General features: G+C 38.8%; 1 protein-coding gene across 25 annotated transcripts in view; it reads right to left on the bottom strand.

The window, feature by feature from the left end:
- NPNT (nephronectin) overlaps positions 1 to 24,472 on the bottom strand; it is a 100,419-nt gene that overhangs the window by 42,567 nt on the left and 33,380 nt on the right. For 12 of the 25 annotated variants that reach the window (XM_086406936.1, XM_086406937.1, XM_086406914.1 and 9 more), the window contains 7 exons: positions 16,638 to 16,730; positions 12,053 to 12,145; positions 6,813 to 6,932; positions 5,376 to 5,495; positions 3,388 to 3,522; positions 2,957 to 3,079; positions 1,184 to 1,573 (listed from right to left, as the gene is read on the bottom strand). In XM_086406936.1, coding sequence (XP_086263062.1) covers positions 1,184 to 1,573; positions 2,957 to 3,079; positions 3,388 to 3,522; positions 5,376 to 5,495; positions 6,813 to 6,932; positions 12,053 to 12,145; positions 16,638 to 16,730 — 1,074 coding nt within the window. Of the gene's footprint in view, positions 1 to 1,183; positions 1,574 to 2,956; positions 3,080 to 3,387; positions 3,523 to 5,375; positions 5,496 to 6,812; positions 6,933 to 12,052; positions 12,210 to 16,637; positions 16,731 to 24,472 lie in introns of all 25 variants that reach the window. The other 13 variants (XM_086406939.1, XM_086406921.1, XM_086406935.1 and 10 more) reach the window with 2 other exon arrangements.

Here is a 24,472-nt window from a genome sequence, read left to right as displayed (position 1 = left end):
CTATGTTAAGCTCCCCATCTCTGAAAGTTTTCAACTAAATCTGAATAGGTTAGGAGAATTCTCATACTGAATAGAAGCTATGATCTACTTATTCTTTCCTTTTCCACTCACATTCTTAGTTGCCCAATTGACAGACTTTTATATAGCTCTTTATAATATGTCACAATAGGGATATATGACTTATACTATGTATAACTGGTTCTTATTCAAGACATGGCCTGTGGCTAACACAAAAGACCACAAACAGCCAAAGCAATCCTGAGAAAGAAGAACAAGCTGGTCGGCACCCCCTTCCTGATCTTAAGGTATACTAGAAAGATACAGTCATCAATCAGTATGGTACTGGCATAAAAACGGACATTTAGACCAATGGAACAAAATCAGGAGCTCAAAAATAAACCCAAGCACATAAGGTCAAATAACATTTGACAAGGGACCCAAGAATACTTAAAGGAGAAAATTCAGTCTCTTTATAAATGGTGCTGGGAAAACTGGATAATAACAGGTAAAAAAGAATGAATCTAGACCCTTATACTACTCACAAAAATTAGCTTGAAATGAATTTAAGACTTGAACAAAAGACCTGAAACCACAAAACTCCTAGAAGAAAACAGGAAGAAAGTTCCTCAACACGGATCTTGGCAATGATTTCCTTTGATGGGACCTAAAGCACAAGCAAGAAAATAATAAGCAGGATGACATCAAACTAGAAAGCTGCTGCACAGCAAAAGAAAGCATCAACAGAGTGAAGAGACAGCCTACAGAATGAGGAAAAATACTTGCAAATCATATATCTGGCAAGGAGTTAGTATCTAAAATATGCAGGAAACTCATATAACTTTATAGCAAAAAAAAAACCAAAAAAAACCACCACCAATAATTCAATTAAAAAATGGGCAAAAGACCTGGGTTCGATCTCTGGATTGGGAAGACCCCCTGGAGGAGGGCATGACAAGCCACTCCAGTATTCTTGCCTGGAGAATCCCCATAGACAGAGGAACCTGGTGGGCTACAGTCCATGGAGTCGCAAAGAACGGGACACAACTGAGTGACTCAGCACAGCACAGTATAAGTCAAACCATTATGCTGTACGTCCTTAAACTTCTACAATGCTGAATGTCAATTACATCTCAAAAGAACTGGAGGAAAAGTCCCCCCAAATGTGGCAGCATTTGTGACTTACTGAACACATCTCCTCGAGGTTTCTGAGTATCCGTCTGTATCTTGTTGTCAACTGTAATCTCTCTTGGAGACGTGGTGGCAACTGGTGCTACGGTTGTCAGTCTGGTGGTTGGTCTTTCCGGGGCTGTTGCTGGTGGAGGTGTTCTGAGTTCTGTGGGTGGGGGTGGAGGGGGTGTAGGCTCTGGCATTGGCTTTGGTGTAGGCCTAGCTGTTGGCTTAGAAGTGGGCCTGTCGGTCATGACGGGAGGCATGTATGGTGTCTTCAGAGGCCACCTAGTACTTCTGACATCAGGAATCCAATTACCGTGTCCTCCATCGCCCTTTGAGATGGTACCATTTCCCTTTGGAACATGAATAGGACCTGAAGGTTCAATCATTACTCTTGGAATATCTAGAAGAGTAAATATATTTTAATTAGTGCATAACCATCTCTCCTTAAAAACAAAGATATCGACTTGTAAGAAACAAACACATCAAAATACCTCATGCCAATGAGGCTTACTTTTTACATTTAGAATATTCCCCTAATGTAAGTCACGCTGTTTAAGAAGAAAAAAGCAAATACTAGTGTGTATATATAATATATACATATATATACTCAAACACATATCGCATAAACATATCTGGTGGATGTACAAAGAATTATATTGTGTTTCTAAAGTGAAATGTATCAAAACACAGTTTTAAGTATTTGTAAAGTAGAAAGAAACAAGAATCGATGAGATTTTTTTTTAATGCAGAGATATTCTAAAATTTTAAAGTATGAGAAATGTATATTTAGAGTCAATGTTAAATGTCCCCATGGTATGTGTATATTAGCAATATAAAATCATGTTTAGAATTGTCTAAAGACTAATACTTTTCTTTTCCACACTTTATATAAATTCAATTCACACAAACACATTCTCACTAAATGCTCTATTTATGGTTTAATATTTGGCTTTCCTTCCCCTTTATTAATTTATACAATTGCTTTTTAGAAAAATGTCCAGAGATCATGAAGATCATCTGTGGAAACTTCGTCCTTGATTGTATTCACCAAAAGGAATTAATATTTAATCTTTCTGGAATGATCTACTCTAGCCTGGGCATATAACTACATGACCCTTCAAAAATCCTTTAATCCTGATTTTATGCTCCATGATCTTCAGTAAATATTTTACTACAGAAATTTTTAATTTATCTATTGCTGCATGAAATGTATGCTAAATTGTGGCCTTTGGTTTGTGAAACTTTCATCTTGGAGGGTATTTTTTTCCATGTTTATCTACTAACATAGCCATACTACAAATAGAATGTATAAAGTTTTAAAAAGCAAAACAGTTCTGAACATAGAGAAAATAAATAAAGAAATGCTTTTTTAATAGCAGAATTGGAGGCATAAACCAGAGGAACAAAAATGTACAAAATATTCAGATTATCCCATCATTTTAGTCTAATGATGATGACAAACATAGATTTATTTCTGATTGTAACAAAATCAAATTCTCAGGAAGGGCTCTAAAATGCCTTACCTGCTAAAGAGAAGCTATTGAGAGAGTTCAGTCAAGGAACTCAATGCTTTTAAGATGAGAGTCTATCATTGAGTCTTTAATTTTTTAAAACACCTGAGCAAGTGATTTTTATTTGTGGAAATCAAAGACTAGTTTTACTAGCTATGAAAAACGATATTTCTTTGATACTTAATCTTGTTCCTTATCTTCTCTAGCAATGGCCTTTGTGTAACCCTGTACTTCCTGCTGGAATTCAGAGCTGGGAGAGAAGCATGACTCACACACACAATTCAGTCCATCGCCCTGGTATCCGTCTTTACATTTACACTTGTAGGACCCGTGTATGTTGTAACATCGCGCAAAGCTGCTGCACTGATACTGCCCAAGGGAGCATTCATCTATATCTGCATCAGGAAGTAGGAAAAGAAGAGGTTTATTTGGGAGATAAATAATGAGTCACAAAAAATACATAGTTTCAAAAAAAAAAAAAAGGCCTCTTTTTTGCAATGTGAATGTTCACGTAAAATCGCAGATAAAGGGAAGAAATAAAGTACATTTGCATCCATGACTACTAGGGTTTGAATTTCACGTCTGCTTAATTTAATTGCCAGTAACCTCCTGTGCCCTTGACATCCCAGTCATCATCATAATTAAGAGATCTTTCCGCTCCACAGGAAAAACACAACACAATGCAATGGCTGGGGTTTATTACCGTGACATTGGTATTTGCCTCCTATGTACATGAGGTCGAAGCCTTTATGACATTTGCAGATGTAACTCCCAAAAGTGTTCACACACTGCCTGTGTCTGGGGCAGGAGGCTCTTCCAGTAGCACATTCATCAATGTCTAGAAACAGAAGCCAATTGCATTTTAGGAAGAGCAACAGCATGTTCAGGTGGAGTATATTTTAAAATAAACAATTATCTGCAAACGGTTGCCTGACGTAGTGGCTCATCATAAATGTTATCCGGCTGGTGGCCCTGGCAGGCAACATAAATTCTGTATCTCCAAATTTCAATTCATCCTTACAACCCAAGCTGTCCTCCTCTTGCACCACATCACAGGATGCACTACACCTATATCCCCCTGCTAGCCTGAACTAGAAACATGAGTCATCCTTGACAACCCCATATCCCTTAATCTCTACATCATTGATCCCAGCTGTTTGTTTCTCTGGAAAATTCTGTGAACTCATTTACTCTGCTCTTCACCTACTGCCATGACTATAGTCCAAGCTCTCCCAGGATTGACTATTATAGGAGCCTCCAAACTGGCCTGTCCTCTGCCAATCTTATCCCCTCCAAAGCATTCCCACTCAATTGCCAACAAACGATTTTATTAAGACATAAGAGGGCTTCCCTGGGAGCTCAGATGGTAAAGAATCCGCCTGCAATGAGGGAGACCTGGGTTTGATCTCCTGCAGAAGGGAATGTCTACCCACTCTAGTATTCTTGCCTGAAGAATTCCATGGACAGAGGAGCCTGGCAGGCTACAGTCCATGAAGTCGCAAAGAATCAGACATGACTGAGCGACTTTCACTCTCGAGACCTAAGAAGGGATTGTTACCAAGCTCAAAACTCTCAACTGTTTCTACTTGCTTTCTGAATCCATTCCTCGTTCCTCACCATGTCTTTGGTGACCCTGTAATAAACAGTCCTCACCTCCCTCACCGGCTGTATCTTAAGCCACCACCCCTCATACTGTGTACTTAAGGGTATGGTCTTCTTTCTTTCCAAACCTCAAAGAAGTCAGCCTCTCTTTCACTGCAGTGCTCTAGAACATGTTCACCTGCTTGGCTGATTCTTCACATGGCCAGCAGTCCAGGTCTTACTTTATGGCTATCTTGACCATTATTTTCTAAAACAGATCCTTTCTGTTTTTCACTCTCTTAGTACCTCATATTAACAGTTGGTATTGTTTGTAATTTCACTGGATATTTCTTTCTTTTCTGTCCCTCCCATTAAAATATCAGTTTTGTAAGGATTAAAATCTGGTCTGCTTTGTCCATTACTCTACATCCTAGCACTTAACAGTGTCTGGAATATAGAAAGTACTCAACAAATCTCTCTCAAGTCCCCAAACACCTCCACTCACTCAGTGCTTACTCCATGCAAGGTACTACAAGCTTAGCTTACTAGATGCTAAGCTCTTTGCATCCATGATCTCATTCAATCCTCACAAGGGTTCCATATGGCATTACTCCCATTTTAAAAATGAGAAGACTCAAGCTCAAAGAAAGGAAGTCTCTTACCTAAGGTTACATATCAAGTCTATGGCAGAGCCAGCTTTGAAATCAAAGCCCACACTCTTATCTTTACTGCCTTCCTAATTTACAGGAGAAAAAAATCAAATCCTTAAGTGCAGGACATGCAGTCTAGCCCTGTCTACCTGCTCAGCTTCAACGCTCACTGCCTCTTATGTCCTAGAAATACTGAGCTTTTCTTGTTCCCTGAACACTGCGCTCCCTCTCAACGTCAGTGCCTTGGCACATGCGGTTTCCTCTGGCTGCACCTTCCTCCTGCCCCTCACAAGGTTTTCACAGAGAGAGTGGGTCCCCCTGTGAGACATGTGACAGCCTCTCAAGGGCAACTAATTTCCTGATGTTATTTAACTGCCCTTTTCCCTTCCCTCCATCATATTTCATTTTCTTCCTTACCCTCAAGAGGCTGCTGACAGAGATGCTTGGTCTTACAACTCACCCACACAGGTCCTCCCGTCAGGAGCCAGCTGGAGCCCAGGAGAGGGGCACTTGCACCGAATTTGACCTTTGACAACATCACAGCCATACTGACAGTTTGCCATGGAGCACGTCAGGGCACCTGGAAAGACAGGGACTGCCTGCCTCAGAGACGGGGAGCATGCCTGGTCCCCAAAACAGCTATGTTTTCTACTTATCCTGAAATCAGTGACACGGAACCAACAAAGAAGACAAAACGGGCTTAATTCTCCAACAATCTAAAAAAAAAGTCAAAAATAAGAAGGAGATCTCTTTCCTCAGAGATGATTAAGAAGTGAACCAGTTCTGTTAGTATCTGGGGAAGATCCTTAATGCATCTGAAGAACTAAAAGACAAATGTAAAACTTGGAAAAATCATATGGAACTTTTTCCAGTGGCCAAGCCAGATAGAAAATGGAGGTTATTTTTCCCTGATTACTCATATTAAGTGTTGGTCTTAGCTAAAACATCCAAGTAATTGCCTCAACCATCCCTTAAATGTCTCCAGGTACAGCACGTTGTTCCCAGTGAGCTGTACAAGGATAGAGGAGTCTAGCATCCCCCCCACTTGTTCAGAAGCATGAACTCGCCTCACTGCAAAAAGTTCCATGCTAAATATGAAATAATAAAATTAGCTAACCTTTTTATTTTATAAAATGCAATCCAGTTAGAGATAGCTGATACCTATTGATAATTAACTGATCTAGCTGATCTATTTCAGTAAAAATAAAATTCAAGTCATTAACTATTAGATATCCTATAACCACAACCTCAATTCAACATTCAGCCTGCAGAGAATTTTAGGCCATTGTCCATTTATAAAACACATCCAAATGATAGTAGGAAACACCATCCATTTCTTTCTTACAAAGACACATGTGAAATCTACTTTTAAGTTATTATAAGCATTTTTTTTTCATTTGAACTATGCTTTTTTCAAGACAAAAGCTGTAACTTAGCCTTCAGACTATTATAAAGAAATGTAAAACTGAAGTGAGTGGTTTATTGAGTACAAACCACTTGTGGGTGGTTTATACTCAATAACCAGGCTGGGTGGATTCCCTACCAGCCAACAGTTTACTGCCCAGCCTTATGGAGAGCACAACAGTCCTCAAATGGTCACCGAAGTTCTTTTTCTACATGGAACAGTTCTAAAACCAGATGGAAGACAGGGAAAATGTGCTAGGAATAACATCAGAAAACCATTTCCAAATTAATTTGACATTGGCACCCACAGTAAAAGAATGCGAGACATCTACAGTGGGCAGCTCTTCTGGTTTTCCATTCCTCAGGCACACATAAAAACACACGCTCACATCCTGCTTGGGAGGAGGTTAGGAGGCCACTCTCACACACTTGCCGGGCACGGCGTGCAGTCAAGCCCAGAGCACTTATAAAGCAGTTAAGATTCTTGACATACTTGAGCAGGACCCATCCGGCAGAAGCATGTATCCACTGAGACAGTAGCACTTGTAGCTGCCGAAAGTGTTCATGCACCTGTGCTTGCAGGGCCGCGGCTTCAGGCCACACTCGTTTAGGTCTGCAGAGAACGGGGAGGAAGCAGAGAGATGACAAAACCTCGACGCCACTGCGAACCACTGCAAATGCTTCTCTATGCCGAAGAATAAAGGGGAAAAGTCAATCAAGCTATCGTAACCAGCCATAAACATAAGAGATCGTTTGCTCACAGTGTCTTCATTTTAATGCTGGTTACACTAGAGCTGTGAAGAGTCTGCTAGCAAAGGTGACCAGAAGCCTTATAACAATGGAAGGCTGTGTGAATTTCTGGGACTTAATCTAACATGTGTGATCTCTGTTTACAGAGGACAGTTGGGGAGATTCTCCTCACCGACACATACATGGCTTATCATCCCTAGAAAGAGCAGTGTACACACCATCTATCTGACTTCAACATCCTCAAAATATCTGGGGTTATACTGCTAGATTCACTCTGGTCCATGTGATCTTCCTACTTCAACTTCTTGTCTCTGTTTAAAGAAGATACTGTGTGAACCTATCTTAGTTTGTAGAAAGTATACGGATTTTTAATATTAGACTGCTTTGACCTTCCCAAAGAAAGGCTATTTTTTTTAAGAGGATAGAAGCTCAATGAATTAGAGTGATCACTGTTGAGGTTCCTCTTATTCATAGTCTATAAACTAATCTCAGATTAAAGAAGAAGCTTCAGTCTCCTACTATAGTAAACCATTCGAGTCACAAAATAAACTTAAAAAAAGACCCTCCAACATTATTTTCATTCATTCTGCAGTTAGGAAGGGCATATAGAAATACAAATGGACAATACATAATAGACTATCATCCTGTATTTTAGGTTTACTGGTTTAAATATCAATACGAAGGGAGCTAATGAACTTCACGTGAGACTTTTCCAACCCAAGTTGAACATTGCCTCAAGTGAAAATAAATCTCATGACAAATATACACTGAAACACTAATGCCCAAAATACAGATTTCATTAAAAAGAAATATGACGTGTTTATTTTGTCAGGACTGCCAGCAAAGGCACCTGATTAGCCTAATTTAATTATCTATTAATCCATGTCATCAAATTGGAAATATATCTAGTTACAAGTTGTTTTCAAATCTAACTAAATTTAAATCTGACCTGCTCATTTATTAAAAGTCTATACTTTTTTATATACTTAATGTATACATTTTTATATACTTAATGTAACCAAGTACACTGTTTTTTAAAACCATCAAGTAGTTATTTCATATAAAAATTTTAAAACTGTTTTACCAACTTGCCGATTTAGTCTATTTTCTAACCTTAACACAACTGTGAGCAGATCCCCAGCTGGGTGAAGCCTGGGGAGGTTACATAAATAAACCAGATACCTTCATCATCTCCTATGCTTTCTTTATTTTTAAACTTCATACACTCTTCCCCAGCCAAGGATATTCAAAACAGAATCATAATTAAAATTTTTTATTTCAAAAAATTTCCTCAAAGAAAATGCTTTGCAAATTATAATATCAACAAAAATTTTATTTTCTCCCCTCTGTTAAAATGAGTAAAATTTTTAAATCAAAGAGAAAAGACAGAGAAAGACATCCATTCCACTTCTTATATTCTTCTACCTTGTTTTTCAGTATTTATTAAAAATTAGAGTCAAGCAGTCATTTCTCATGTTCTAAGAGTTAATTACAATGCTTAATGTGTCCCTGCAGATTCACATCTGGCTTTGATAAATCCCTGAATGATATTAGGAGAAGGGGACAACAGAGGATGAGACGGCTGGATGGCATCACCGACTTGATGGACATGAGTTTGAGTGAACTCTGGGAGTTGGTGATGGACAGGGAGGCCTGGCGTGCTGCGATTCATGGGGTCACAGAGCCGGACACGACTGAGCGACTGAACTGACTGATATTATAGTAAATAGTATTTAAATCTGAATACATTAAGAGAAAGGCTTTGTGTTTTAGAATAGAACAACAAAGAATAGAGTAAGACTGAATTCTATACCCCAAGGGAAGCATACTGATGGATATAAAACATGTCAATTAAGAACCCTTAAAAAGCATCAGAAACTTCTGTGGTTTCCGGATGGGATTGGTTAGATGTTTATAGCACCAGGCAGCTCGTATACAAGGCGCATTTATGCCAATGGAAATGTCTGCGGACACTACGGTCATGAACTAAAGCTGAAGCCCAGCTGAGGCTGCTCCAGTCTTGGTGGATAAAGTGGCCCTGAGGATGCCCAGGGGAGTCTTTGCGACTCAGACTGGGGTTGGTGGTCGTCTTCAATCAAATTTACCTTTCCCTTCCCATAAGAAAAAAACACTTAGGGGTTAAGAAGCATAAAACTGAAAGGAAATGAAAAATCACTAAGATATCATAATTCCAATAAAAAAGACCCAAACAAACCTGAGAATCACCTATGAAATGATATGGAAAATTAAATAAACATGCAGTATTTAGGGGGGCAAATATGGAGACACGTGTTGGCTATTTTACTATTATTAAATTGACACATAAGCATCCAAATAGGCTGAAAGCAATTTGAGAAAGCTGTACTCTAACAGCTGGTGACAGGCTGGGTGACACCCCCCGACAGCTGGCTGCTGTCCACGTCCTGAGTGATGGCCACCATTGCCCCATCTGCCATACGCAAGTCTCCTAAAAACTTCCCACTGACCCTTATAAAACCACTGCAGAAATGATGAAATAGAATTCCACAATTATCCATGATTTTCAGTATTTACCAAATATTAGAACTCTAAGGCAGGGCGCTTCAACAGATTAAAAGCATCTGGTGTCCTGTGATGAACTTCCTTTTCCTCAATATTCTTTAGAGTTTCTAGTCTATGATTACTATCTTGTACTTTATTTCTGCCTGCAATGCAGGAGACTCAGGTTCAATCCCTGGGTTGGGAAGATTCCCTGGAGAAGGAAATGGCTACCCCTTCTAGTATTCTTGCCTGGGTAATTCCATGGACAGAGGAGCCTGACGGGCTAGAGTCCACAGGGTCACAAAGAGTAGGATATGACTGAGGGACTAATACCTTATTTCCTTATTGACCTTATAAAATTGAGTTGATGTTTCCTGCTCCCAAAATCTCTAGCGTAATAGCCCTTGTAACATTTTTATTACTATCAAATTAAGTCAGAAATTCGAAAATGACACTTCCAATTTATAGGAAAGGCTCCTACAATAACGAGCAGATTATAAAGAACAAGTAAATGCCCCTTGATCGCACTTTCTCAGATCACACTTAGAAGCTGACGAAAGAATGTAGGAAAGAAAACTTTTGTCTTTGTTTTAAATTTACTTAAATTTTGGTCTTTCTCTAGAAGTTTGTAATGTAATATACTTCATAAGGAAAATCTATTATAAAAAAATGAATGACTTTATCATGTATCTATCTTATCACATCAATGACAGAACTTTACAATTAAACCACTTACATTCAAATACTCATATTGTTATATATACAATCCTTAAGGAGTGTCTATTACAGTCAGGAGTATATTTAAGCAAGTGGGTGAATTCAGGAGCTTGGATTGGGGTGGGGGGAGGGGAAGCGGGAAGGAGCTGGTCCAGGACAAAAATGCAAGCTGCATAGCATTATAATTACACTTCAGGAAGAAAAAAGAATCAGAAATTTTATTAGCATGCAGACAATGAAAATTAACTTGAAAATCTGGAAGAGATTCATTGAATGAAATAATGCCATGGATTTTTAAGGAATATCATCTTTCATTCATTTAATGTAATTTGGACATTTTTTTCTTCCTTTGAGGCTTAAACTATGCAATGCCTCAGAAGTCTAATAAGCTTTTGCATTTTGTCTGACTCAAGTGGAGGTCACAGGCAAACAGATCTCAGTATGTCAACCGTCATAACTCTTACCCCTTAAATTTTCAATGATTCTGAAACTCATCCTATTGCCCGAATTTCTTGATCCAAATCAAGTTCCCTATGAGCACAGGCAATAATAATTTAAATGAATTTAACTCAGTCATTCTAAGTTCCTAAATTTATGAGTGAGGAAAAAAAGTCTTTCAGAAATACTGTAAAGTTATACTGCCATTTAATTTTTCTACAAAACTTTCCAGCCTAATGAAGACGTTAATATTTTGGGTGTTTCTATTCTCACGCCAGCCCTGCAGATGACCAGAACAGGAATTACTCTCCTATTATTAATTGGTATGCCAAGATTTGCTCACAATTATAGAGCTACTTGGGCCTTCCAAGGTGGTGCTAGTGGTAAAGAATCTGCCTGCCAAGAAAGGAGATGCAAGAGACATGGTTCAATCACTGGGTCAAGAAGATCCTCTGGAGTAGGAGATGGCAGCCCCCTCCAATATTCTTGCCTGGGAAATTTCATGGACAGAGGAGGCTGGAGGGCTACAGTCCATGGGATTGCAAAGAGTCAGACACTACTGAGCACGATGACAGAGCCTCTTAAGGCCTGTGCTGGAACCACAACTCAGACTTTCTAATATCGCAAGAAAATGAAAGTGAAGTCGCTCGGTTGTGTCCGACTCTTTGCGATCCCATGGACTGTAACCTACCAGGCTCCTCAGTCCATGGAATTTTCTAGGCAAGGCAAGAGTACTGGAGTGGGTTGCCATTTCCTTCTCCACGGGATCTTCCCAACCCAGGGATTGAACCCAGGTCTCCCATATTGCAGGCAGATGCTTTACCATCTGAGCCACCAGGCAAGCTGGTTCACCAAAAGAGGGAAGCTCACATATGGTCTGATTTCCAGGTGACCTAAAACTCTATACACCAAATGTGGTGGTGGGGAAGAGGACTTGCACACTTCTAAAATCTATTCAGCAGAAGTCATCAAAACCCCAGTCTCAGGTGCTGTGGAATTCCTGACTTGGCCTACATAAGAAAACAGAAGCTACTTTGTTATCTGATTCTCTGAGAAAAAGTTTGAAACTCAGAAGAGAAGAAGAAAGGCCATGGGTACTTGAGGCAGGGAAAGGACAGCAGAGGCGCCAGGCTTTTAGGAGCGCAGAGAATCGGCACCAGCTGACAATTCCTGCCACTTGCTTCACATGCTCAGGACACGGAGGACTGGGCGCTCCTGGGGGAGCCTTCAGGACACCGGCAAGAAATGACAACACTGCAGGAAGCCGTGCAGGTGGGGGTCAGGCCACCTGAGACGACGCACGCTCACCCCTTGAAGGCAAACTGGTGGCTGGATGATCCGGGGGTTGCAAAAGAGGCTGTTCACTGCCTTGGTCAAGAGGAGTTGGGTAGAGGTGCTCGTCTTCACACCAGGAAGAAGGTAATAAGAGTCAACTTTGAACTGATGTCATTTTAGCCCTAAAAATCTTTGTAAGTATATATTAAACAATTACATAAAGTTGGTGGAGTTCAAAAAGAACGCTTTAGATACTTTACAAAAATAAGTTTCTAGTTCTTCTGGCTTCTCTTTTTCAGTTTTAATTTCTGTGTTTCTTAAAATTTATCACTGCTATCTTGCTTCCGAAGAATACACAAACATTATAAGTTAACAATCCACATCTTCATATCAACTTTTTTAAGCACACACAAAAAAGAGATGGTCATTTTAAAAATGATTTTAGTCATCAACAAAGAGAAAATTCAAAGATTATACAAAAATTGACTATAATCAACCTGCTCTGTTCAGGTACATCTAGGTTTTAAATGACCAACTTAATATCTTTTCCTATATTAGTATGTTGTACAACAGTTTAAAACCTTACATAATCATGCATAAACTTATGATCTGCATAAAGATCTCATTTAAATAAGTAACATGATAGATCATTTATGTATTCATTCAGGTGTAAGAACTAATGTCACATTTAGGTCACTTTTAATTAGAATATACGTAAGAAACCCTGCCCGGACACAGATAGGATTGAGATATCAGGGGTTGGGGGAAGAAAAGAATATACATTAGAAGCTTTCTGCAAAAAAAGTGGTGTTGCCATTATTAGCTTACCAAAATATTATGAGTAGGTCCCAAAGTAGGCAATCACATCCTGTTTCAAGACTATCACATTATTAACAGCCAGTTAAATTTCCAAATTAAATGAATATTGGTTTCTGGGGTTGAAACCACACGTCATTCAAAAAATAAAGCCTTAAGAAACTACCTTAATCTTAGTTAAAGCACTCCAACTATTGTTCTAAGGAAGGCAATCAATTTAGACCTAATTAGCTTACCACAGTTGACTGTCTGGTTCCCTGGTACAAGATACCAACTCTTTTCTTGGGATAAGAATTCAACATTTGAAACAAAAACCATGTGAAGAGATTAATAACTGATATTTATGAAGTTTCTTCTGAAATTATTATACTATAAAGCATGCTGTAAATTCAGCAGGATATCTTTCATTCCTGAAAATATGCAATGATATGATACATTACATGCCCCAAATAATTCTCTAATGGGAAAGTTATGAAAAACACTATTATCTATAATAGTATCCTTTTTTGGCTGAGGAGAAAGGGGATTTGTATGGGTAGAGGCCCAAGGTTGGCGGGGGGTGGGGGCAGTAATCTTCATGAATAAAATTACCAGAGAAAGTAAGCTGGAAAAAAAAAAATTCGCCAGAGTTCAGATTAGAATGAATATGGTCAGTCCATGCCTACGATTTTCTATGTGATCTGGCTATGGCAAATCCAGAGTGTGACCCAGAGGGAAGCACAAGCCATGACCAGCAGATTCACACTAATCTTGTACCAAGGCTTCTAAATTAAGCCAGTTCCAAAGTGGGCCTGCCCTGCTCTTCTGCTCTCTGGCAGCTCCAAAAGCACTCATTAAGTGCTTGTCATCCGTTCGAGCTGTTCACTCAGCTGTTCAAGCAAGTCTCCAGGGGTGAGTTCTTAAAGTACACAGCTCGTAACACAATTTTTAGTGGGTATAATTTTTGCCTTATACCCAAACCTACTTTTAATCAAATGCTAATTTCCAGTTCTGTGGAGATTTATTTCAATTCTAACTCTTCTTAACATTTCTCTCCTCAAGAAAAAAGAAACCAGGGAATTCCCTGGTGGTCTCCTAGTTAGGACTCTGTGTTTCCATTGCAGGAGGCATGGGTTTGATCCCTGGTCAGGGAACTAAGATCCCACATGCCCTATGGTGTGGCCAAAAAATAAACAAAAACACCCTGGGCTTAAAAAAAAAAAAAAAAAAAACCTGCTTGATTTCTCATATCTCTGAGGCATGTTTTTCATTTTATTAAAATGTATGGATAAAACGTCTGGATAAAATCAGTCTAAGTTAATTTGTTATGTAGCAGATATAAACACTTAGTTCTAATACTTAACAACATTTCTGGGGCTCTCTGGCCTCTACCTGGATCACTGCGGCAGCCTCTCTGACCCTGACAAATAGTCCATGGATACAAAGAATAAAGAGCTATACCAAACAGCTCCAGGGAACTCTCTCAGTTCCTATGGTGTTAGGACCAAGAACCATGACATTAAACAGTCACTAAGCAAATATTTCACGTGCACTTATCATGTGCAAATCATTTTGATAAAAATTTTCAGGAACCAAGAAGTCAGAGGGACCCCACAAATGGTTCCTGCTCTCAACGAATGTAACTTGCCACAATTGCTTATATGGTAAAAAAGGAAAAGAGAGATGATCAAAATATGTAGGTTTACTGTAGACTCAAGTTTTATATGGAGAAGGCAATGGCACACCACTCCAGTACTCTTGCCTGGAGAATCCCAGGGACGGGGGAGCCTGGTGGGCTGCAGTCCATGGGGTCACTAAGAGTCGGACATGACTGAGCGACTTCACTTTCACTTTTCACTTTCATGCATTGGAGAAGGGAATGGAGGCCCACTCCAGTGTTCTTGCCTGGAGAATCCCAGAGACAGGGGAGCCTGGTGGGCTGCCATCTATGGGGTCGCACAGAGTCAGACACGACTGAAGCGACTTAGCAGCAGCAGCAAGTTTTATATTCAGGATTTAACTTGAAATTACATTTTCAGTAAGGCTCACTATTTTTGCAGGTGTAAAATCCCATTTTGCCACTGATAAAATCCTCTTTCCCCCAATTATATTTAGTTTGGGAAGGCAAGATTTCAACTCGGTATATTTCCATTTTTCTTAAGAGAAACAGATATTATTGCAAGGAAAGGTACACAGTCAACTAGTTTTCTGAAAATCAGAGATACCCAGAGATGGATCCGTGTTCCAATGATAGTTTTAGTGTCTACGAATCATATTAAAGTTGATGTAGCTCCTGCAAATAAATTTAAATGAATTTCTCTGCAACCTCAACAGTGGCTTCTTTTAATAATCTTCTTTGTATACATTCCTGGCATGAGGAAGAGCGTTTCATGGTGCTGACATATTAATGAAACCTGCGATGCTTTATGTTCAGCACTTTAAAAAAAAGAAGCATGCTGGCACTCTAAGATGAACACTGACAACTCAATAATCAGAACTGAACATGCTGCTACTTGAGAACTCACACTGGAGAGGAAATTAAATGGGTTTTTAAAATCAAATGGGTTTAAAAACATGTCACATTTCACTAACATGGATTTCATCTGGTAGTTCAGGAACAATTACCCATACTTTTAAATTTCAGTGTGCCTGATTCTTGTGAAAACTATGTCTATAAATCACAAGTTTACATGACACACTTCAAGGAACATCAGATACCGAAGAACAAGAATATTTCAACAAGATCATTTCTGTATCAGATGAGGTCAACTAAGTATCTATGGGACAGTTAGACCCTATACAAACTGTTTCATTTGACATTTAAAATGCTAGGAAATATTACTTTAAGGAATAAATGAAAAATTTTACTCCTTTTATCCTTGAATCTTTCTAGTGAAATCTAACCCTATCTTTTCTTTACATCTGTTTTTAGCTTTGAACGGTAGAAAGATTTTGGTTGAAATTAAACAGACAAGCCTTGTCAGCCTTGTAATGCAGCAAGTCAGAGGATCACATTTCCAATGTTTTTGCCATGCAAAACTACACTGGTAGAAAGAACATGAGTTATATAGACAACAGCTCTAAGTTGACATAGATCTTTTACCAACTAATTTTGTGAACCTGGACAAAACACTGATTATATACGATGTCTCATCAAGAGGAAAATACTATTTATAGCCTAATTATAATAAATAACATTCTACCTCCTAATGCTGTTGTAGTGATATAAACAGGTAATATATGCAAAATACCTTAGCACCATGAGGACTAAATAAAGATCTACTTTTAAAAGCAACTGACACCAAATTAAAAATAATTTGTTAGGTTAATCAAAATCTTGATTTCTCAGAGGAACCTCACAAACTGGTCCAAAGTTGAAGGGAATTGAATCACAAAGATCAAAGAGCTCAGAGTTGGAAGGGACCTCAAAATTTCAAGCCAAACCTCCTACCTGACTTTGCGTATTAAAGTGTTTTCACCTCACAGAGATCCAAGGAGGCTAAGAGTTTGCTAAAGTTTTCCAAATAGTTAGTGGAAGACCAAGGAGGAGCAGACGTAAGGCTTCTACTGACATCATTTTCTTTTTCAAAATGCATTTTCATTATTAATAGTGAATGAAAGGACGAAATTCTTTAACTGCCCCACAATTAAGTAGATTTAACAAGACTTATCATTATTCGATTTTTATCTTTCAGCAAAATGACATCTCACATGTTTGGGGACAATGGTCATGGAAAAGTGGTCTGCATGAGAACTTAAGTTTCTATATCAGGGAGGAGTAGAGAGGGTTTATGACTGTCTACTTTGCACAGGGTTTCCCTACCTTGATTGCAGGTCTTCCCGGCAAATCCAGGGTGACACTTGCACTTGTTTGGCCCGACACATTCACCATGTTTGCACTGTGGCTGGCACACAGCTGTGGAAAGAGGGTATCACGCATTATTCCTAGTTCAGCAGCACGTCAACCATGTAGAATCTATGTCATGTACCCGTTTGATAATCAAAGAAAAAACTAAGAACTTGCAACAGAGTGAGCAGTAAGCACTGTCTAGACTACACAATCACACACATGTATTTTGTGTGTGTGTATATTGCTTGTGTGTGTATTGCTTGGGGCTGGAATTTTGCTAAACTTGAGGACAGTACTCAAATAGCCAAAAAAGAAGAAACATTGGAAAGCTATATACAAATACAACTGATTTTTGTCAACAGTTATCACTTTACAATAACCTGCACCCATAATTTCAAAATGATTTTCTCAAATATGCTTCAAAACATAGTTCTCAATCCAAAGATATTAGTTAAAAATGAACCCCTAGATAAATTTCCAATTAAATAACAAATATTTTCTTGGAAAGGATATTTCCAAGTATACAATGGTTCAAAATGAATTAGAAACTAAAACTCAGTATTTTGGAAACTTCAACTTCAGTATACTTCTGTCATTTTGTCCTTCCTTCACCTTAAGTTACATATAATCACTCATCAATCTATAATAGGCTTCCTATAGCTTATCACAGAAAAGACAAAGTTCCATTTTACACTGCCAATCTTCTATCAGCTGAGTTTGTCATCGTTCAAGACCCTAAAATGCTGTAAACCATCAATCAAATCTTTTCATAGTCTTCAATTCCTGCTAAGATACTGATAAGAATTTATTCTGTTTATACAGTAATTCTCAGCTGGGGATATTTTGCTGTCTATGGGGCACTTAGCACAAATGAAGACATTTTCTATAGTCACACTGGGAACAGGGTACCACTAGCATCTAGCAAGTATATAGTGATGCTGCTAAACATCCTTCAATGCTCAGGTAACTCCCCATAACAAAAATTATCCAGCTCAAAATGTGATGGTGCCAGACTGAGAAATCTTGCTCTATACCAAATCTGTATATGGTGCTACACCAGATATTAAAATAGATGCAAAATCATTGTATAGTGTGGTCCCTGGTCTCAAAGAGCCTATACTCTAGACACAAAGACAAAGCAATCATGTTTTTATTCAAGGCAACATTTATGAGCAAAAATGGTGGCACACGTGGGATTTGTGAAGAAATCATCACATAGCCACATAGAGTTGTACAGAAAGCCTCGAAGAAGAGGTCTTGAGGTGGATCTTGAAGCCAGGTAGACAGAGAAGACAGTGGACCATCCAAGGTGTGCAGATTTATACAGCAAAACGGGTCTCATTGATTTAGAGGAGGCTTATCAAGCCAAAGAGATAGGCAAACATTAGGGGAAGAATAAGAGGTAGGCATCATAGGTGAGTGGTACCAGAGCGTGATGCTCCCTAAATTCCAGGCTGAGGAATATGCACTTTGTCTACAAGAAGTGAACACTTCATCATTATCTTTAGGAGAATTCCCTGATAAAAATAACCTGGGAATATTAGCATGGTGATGATACGCAGGATGGACTGGAGTCTGACATGCAGATAAAATGATCTATGTTTGGTGACAGGAAGAGGTGGGCTTCACTAACCCCTGAGGGACGAGCAAATAGGTCTTGAAGACCAAGGGGAGAGGGGTCAACAGTGATTCTGTGTCTCCAGTACCTGACACCTGCTCCCTGCCATATCAGCCCACACTCTTCTCCATCCTGGCAGATGCTCCCATTTTTGGACAATTCTCAAACATCATCTCCTTCAAAGCACTAACACTCCTATGAAACTGTTGTGCATTTTATCTTTGGTGTTTTCCTCATTTCCTCATTTGACTCACCAACCCTCCCCTTGCTGAGCACTCCACACACAGGTTTGTTTGCCAATCTTACTTTTAGCCCTTTCCCGCCTGTGTTACTCACCCCAAGTGAACCCTGTACCATGACTAATCCTTACTGCTGCTCTATAGGTATTTAATGTAAAATCTTGCACAAAGAAATGATGAGCAGAGAGTCAAGTATATGTGGTAGAGAAATGCACTGGGGAAATTCATAAAAATCCGATTTTAGACATGGCATGACATTCAACAGAAAGCAGTGAGAAGAAATGAACTATCTAGGAGGTCCTTCCAACATTATGCTTCAGTCAACTGTATACCTGGTAGATGGTTTATATGCAGTTTTAAAAAGAAGTCCCAGAAATAAGCCATCCTTTATGTAAGTTCCAGGCCCAATCAAGAAATGCAAGTTAAAACATTTTAATTTTAAAGGAAAGATGTTCCATAAATCTTAACAATTATATATTAATACAACCTGAATTGTTATCACAGATGCATCCCAAGTGCCATATTTGAAAAAAAAAATTAGTAAATCAACTAGATTGGAATAAAATAAATTTTTAAAAAAGAAGAAGGGGGGAAAAAAGTAAACACCTCAAAATAATTAAATGCAAGTCAAGGTAAAAACCTCCCCAAATAACTGGATTTTGAAAATATCTCTAAAACATGAAAAAGAAATTTAGAAAGTAGCACATGAAAAAGTTTGTCAAACAATTACATATGAGGCACCCAGGGTGGGCTGCCTTTTGCCCCACTGACCAGCCTGAAGTCCATCCATTTATGGTGCTTTCAGGTACTTTTCAGAAATAAAAGGTTTTATTGTCCCCCTTCCTTTTTCCTTGTTTGTTTGGAGTGAAGTGCCCTAATCTCGGGCACATCAAATGCCCTTGTTCTAAGAGGCCCAGACTGTTAATGTTTCCTACATGTTTAGGGAGCCAGTATTTTCAAACAGACTGCTATTTACACTTCTACCTAACAGACTATTCACTGAAGTAACCAACAACCTGTATATTAGTCAACAGCTATTAAATAGACTAAGATACTCACAATGCTGGTGTGTGTGTGTGTGTGTGTGTGTGTGTGTGTGTATATATATATATATATATATATATATATATATTGCCTTACAAAAAGAACACCCTTATTGCACAAAAAGACCTTCTCCTATTATCCTGCTAGCATTAGGTCTGCAATGGAATTCAATACACATGTACTAAATATTGAGTAGATGCAGTTATTCTACTAGGCAAGTGAGGGGGAAGAGGGGCTTACATAGGATATGAAAACTAACTTTGAAATTTTACTATGTTGGCTGAAAGTTAACAAGAGCTGTGACAGATGAGATGAAAGAAGCAGAGAGGGGCAGAGAGTAACTGTGACTGTGGTCCTAGAAAGGCTTCCTGCCAGAAATGTGATCTGAGCAACGCCTGAGAGGTAAGCAGCAGAGGCAGTTGAGATGGGAGACAAAGCCTTGCAGAATCAAGCAAAGGATGAGGGAAGGACAATAAAGGGTGTTCTCAGGGGCCACCAAGGCTCTGTGGAGCCATACAGGGTAAAGCCATACAGTGCTTAGAACAGCAGATGGGAGCAAAAGATAGGTTGGTGTAAGTCATAAAAGGCACTGGTGGCAGAAAGTGATAGGTTGTTACTAATATTTGTTTTTCCCTTCTTTAAAATAGAGTGGCTTTTTTTTTTCTGAGTAGGTGAAGGGTTTATTGTTTAGTCGATGTCATGTCTGACTCTTTCACGACCCCATGAACTGTAGCCCACCAGGCTCCTCTGTCTATGGGATTCTCCAGGCAAGAGTACTGGAGTGGGTTGCCATTTCCTTCTCCAGGGGATCTTCCTGACCCAGGCAGGGATCAAATCTGCGTCTCTTGCTCTCCAGCTCTGGCAAGCAGATTCTTTACCACTGAGCCACCAGGGAAGTCCTAAGTAATGAGTTGAAAGTGAAATTGCTCAGTCGTGTCCAACTCTTTGCAACCCCATGGACTGTAGCCTACAAGGCTCCTCTGTCCATGTGATTTTCCAGGCAACAGTACTGGAGTGGGTTGCCATTTCCTTCTCCAGGGGATCTTCCCGACCCAGGGATCAAACCTGGGTTTCCCACATTGTAATGAGTAACCCATAACAAGTAATGAGTTAGCAATAGACAATTATATTCCCTGTCCTCCCTGACATATTTGGGTAGTCAAGTGACTAAATTCTGGTCAGCATAAAGTATTGGGTGCAGCTTTTGGAACTTGAAAGCTACTTAAAAAGGTGACTGATTAGTATATATATCCTCTGTCTTTTTGCCTGGAATATAGAAGTCATGGCTGAACTACAATGGCTACTTTGTGATTATGGGATGAATCTTGAGAATGGGAAAGAGGCTGAACTAGAAGTCATAATACTAACCCTAAATGGCCATTCTAGCCTTTTAGGACACTGGTCTTTGTGTCAGTGTTCCTTGCAGCCAAGTACAATTACAATATAGTATAATTTACAAGTAATACCTGACTATCCTGGAGCACATCAAGCCAGCAGATGCTGGATACAAACTAAAGACAGAACTGTTATGACAGAATCTTCGTAAAGAAACACAACTTGTCAAGTTATCTTAAACTTCCACTATCATATACTTCAGAAGTATCTAAAGAACTTCACTGCTACATCTAAATACTAGATGAAAAAACACAGATCCACCTTGACATTAGGGAAAAATGATTCCCAACTTCCGTGTAAACAGACCCACCCTTTGACAACCCATTTCACTATAATGTGAGTTCTCAGTGGTCAGCACACACCAACCTTCACAACTTGCTGTGAATAGTAGGTCAAGGAAAAAAAAAAATAAGCAGACTATTTTTTTTTTTTTAGCAGTCTATTTCAGAATGATCTTCTCAAAACAACAAAAATAGATGAGACCCTGACTGGTAGGAAACAATGTGTCTGCTGTCGCTAAAGGTTAAGCAGAAGTCAGCACTGTTTCGCTGAGCTTCCTGTGGATCAGGGACAAGAAGTCTGGGCCACATGTGGTCCATGGAGGACCACTGGCATCCACATATGATTTAGCAGCTCAAGAAACCAAATTCAGGTGAGGATCACAGGTAGTCAGTGAATGACAGATTCTCTTCCCCGCAAAATCAGATGTTGGAATTAAGGTCAAATGGGCATATCACACTCAAAATTTACTCTGTAACATTCCTACAACACAATCTCCAAAGTGCCCTTAAAATAACCCCTAAACCATTACTTGAACTAAAGAAACAAGTCTCAACTGGCAAAGCAAACAGAGTTCTTTAATGGCACATGTTCCTGTTTGACTACAATCTAAGATTTTCCTCTTAAAAATTCATCCTAACTGATGTAACTGGAGTTTTGAGAGTTGGACAATGTTTTCTGACACTAAGTTAGACAATGTTATCAAATAAGATGGGGGAAATTAAACTCCCACATCAGTTCTATATAATATCTTATGTAATCTAATCACAGTTGGGAGTCAAGTGCCAACATTTGTTAAAAAAAAAAAAAAATGAAGACCCTGAGTTGCCCAAGCAGATGTTGGCTCTGGAGAGGGGCAAGGGAAAAGCCAACTCAACCTCAGGTGTTGTTGTAACTTGAGAAGTACTTTCTTAACGTAAATAAGATCGTCTTCTGAACCTGAGATGGATGAAACTGGAACCTATTATACAGAGTGAAGTAAGCCAGAAAGAAAAACACCAATACAGTATACTAACGCATATATATGGAATTTAGAAAGATGGTAACAATAACCCTGTGTACGAGACAGCAAAAGAGACACTGATGTATAGAACAGTCTTATGGACTCTGTGGGAGAGGGAGAGGGTGGGGAGATTTGGGAGAATGGCATTGAAACATGTATAATATCATGTATGAAACGAGTTGCCAGTCCAGGTTTGATGCACGATACTGGATGCTTGGGGCTGCTGCACTGGGATGACCCAGAGGGATGGTATGGGGAGGGAGGAGGGTTCAGGATGGGGAACACAGGTATACCTGTGGCGGATTCATTTCGATATTTGGCAAAACTAATACAATATTGTAAAGTTTAAAAATAAAATTAAAAAAAATCACTTGTAATCTTCCTATTCTATATCATGTTGTAACTTGGGAAGTATTTTCTTAATGTAGATAAGATTGTCTTTCAAATCCTAAGAATCACTTGTAATTTTTGCAGTCTCCATTATGTTGCTATTCAGACATGGCACCATTAAAGGCAGAACAAAGAAACTGCTCTCCAGGGTGAGTAATTTGGAAACAACAATTACATAAAGTATTCCAGAGCAGGGCAGAAGGATGATGGATACAAAACTGGGACATTTCCTAGAGTGCTCATGACACCTAACAAGCTTCACAGAACTCAGATATGGATACACTCATTTTAAGGAAAGAGGAACACAAAATAAGGAGTATCTTTTTCAAAGAGCAACTGGCCTTGGGAGAGAGAGAGTTGCTAAAAGAGGCATTAAGCAAGCCATTGCTGTATTAATGGGAGCTGGAAGGAACAGAGGCAGAATGGTAGAGGGCTCCACCGAAAAGGGCCTTGAGTTTCCTTTATCATAGGTACCACAAACCCAAGAGAAGAATCCTACAGATCCCAAGATCTCCAGAGGAAAACAACTCTCCAGCCTCCTAATATCCTGTATTCTAGTGCTGCATATCCTATTTTCAAATCTAAATCCCTTCTGTCGTAAAAACTGGAGGAAAAATGCCTCTGATTGTTATCATTATAAAAAAACTATCTGTTAAACGATCTCACGAATACAGAACGCAAAACCACTTTATATGACTGATTAGATTTACCCTCACAATATCCATATAAGGCAAGAGAGAGACAGACATTATTCTTATTTTGCCAGCAGACAAGCAAAAGCACAGAAAGTTAAGTGATTTGCCCGATTTCAGAAAAAATTTCTTATAATCTTCTAATTCTTTTGGTATTCAGAAAAACTCCAGAAACCTAGCTTTTTGAGTGGATTTGGAAGAGAGGAGAGTGAGGTTATATGAAAACACTAACCAGGAAAGGATGAGAGGGATAGAGAATATCAAAGGTAATTAAAGGCATAAAAGTATTTAGGAAGGTATAAAACTTCGAGGAAGAAGTCACAGTTAAGAATACAACCTATAATTTGAGAAAATTTAAGTTAACACTGCCAGAATATTTCAACATAAAATGATCTTTTTACTTCACTTCTTGTTAGGTACAGAAGCTAGATTCTGAATCATTAATGAAGTATACAGAATTGTTATATCTTCTGATGTATTACTACATCTATGATTTTTTTGCTCTCACATTTTAAGAAATGTTATTTTCATTAAGAACTTAAACTAATCATAAACTACAGTCAAATATTAAGTCAATCAGTTGGTAATTTAGAGTATGAAATTAAAATAAATAAGGATTTCTGTTCTATAAAATGTTATTTTCCAAAAGATGTCTGGTTATTTTATTTTTATCTTTTTTGAAACATCCAATTGAAATTTCTCAAGTGTCTATTTAATCTCTATTTAACCTTTAATTCCTGAAGTAGACCAAAGAAAATAAGTGCCTGCATCTTTGAATTGCAAACCAACTTTTATTTACTATAATTAAGCACTATCCATTTTCATTTAAGGAATCTTCTTCTGAAAGTATTGTCATTTTTGGTTTACTTGCAATTTTAACTTTTTTCTGTTTTCATTGTAGCAGAACACTGAAACTTAGACTAATGCTAAATGAGACTTTAAGAACATTTCATAAAGTGTTATTACTTATCTGGAAGTGTGAAGTAGATTTGGGGGAGGTTTTCTTTAAGTAGGGTGAACTGGAGCTACTCCACGTTCAAGGTCAGGAGGGGTGGCCTCGTCCAAGGTAAGGAGCAGTGGCTGCGCTTTGCTGGAGCAGCCGTGAAGAGAACCCCACGTCCAAGGTAAGAGAAACCCAAGTGAGACAG

This window comes from Bos grunniens, chromosome 6, assembly GCF_055505025.1.
Source record: "Bos grunniens cultivar Pamir isolate PY7600 chromosome 6, Bosgru_T2T1.0, whole genome shotgun sequence".
Classification (NCBI taxonomy): domain Eukaryota; kingdom Metazoa; phylum Chordata; class Mammalia; order Artiodactyla; family Bovidae; genus Bos; species Bos grunniens.
Note: the sequence above shows the minus strand (reverse complement) of the source record. Positions and strands in the feature narration are given on the sequence as shown.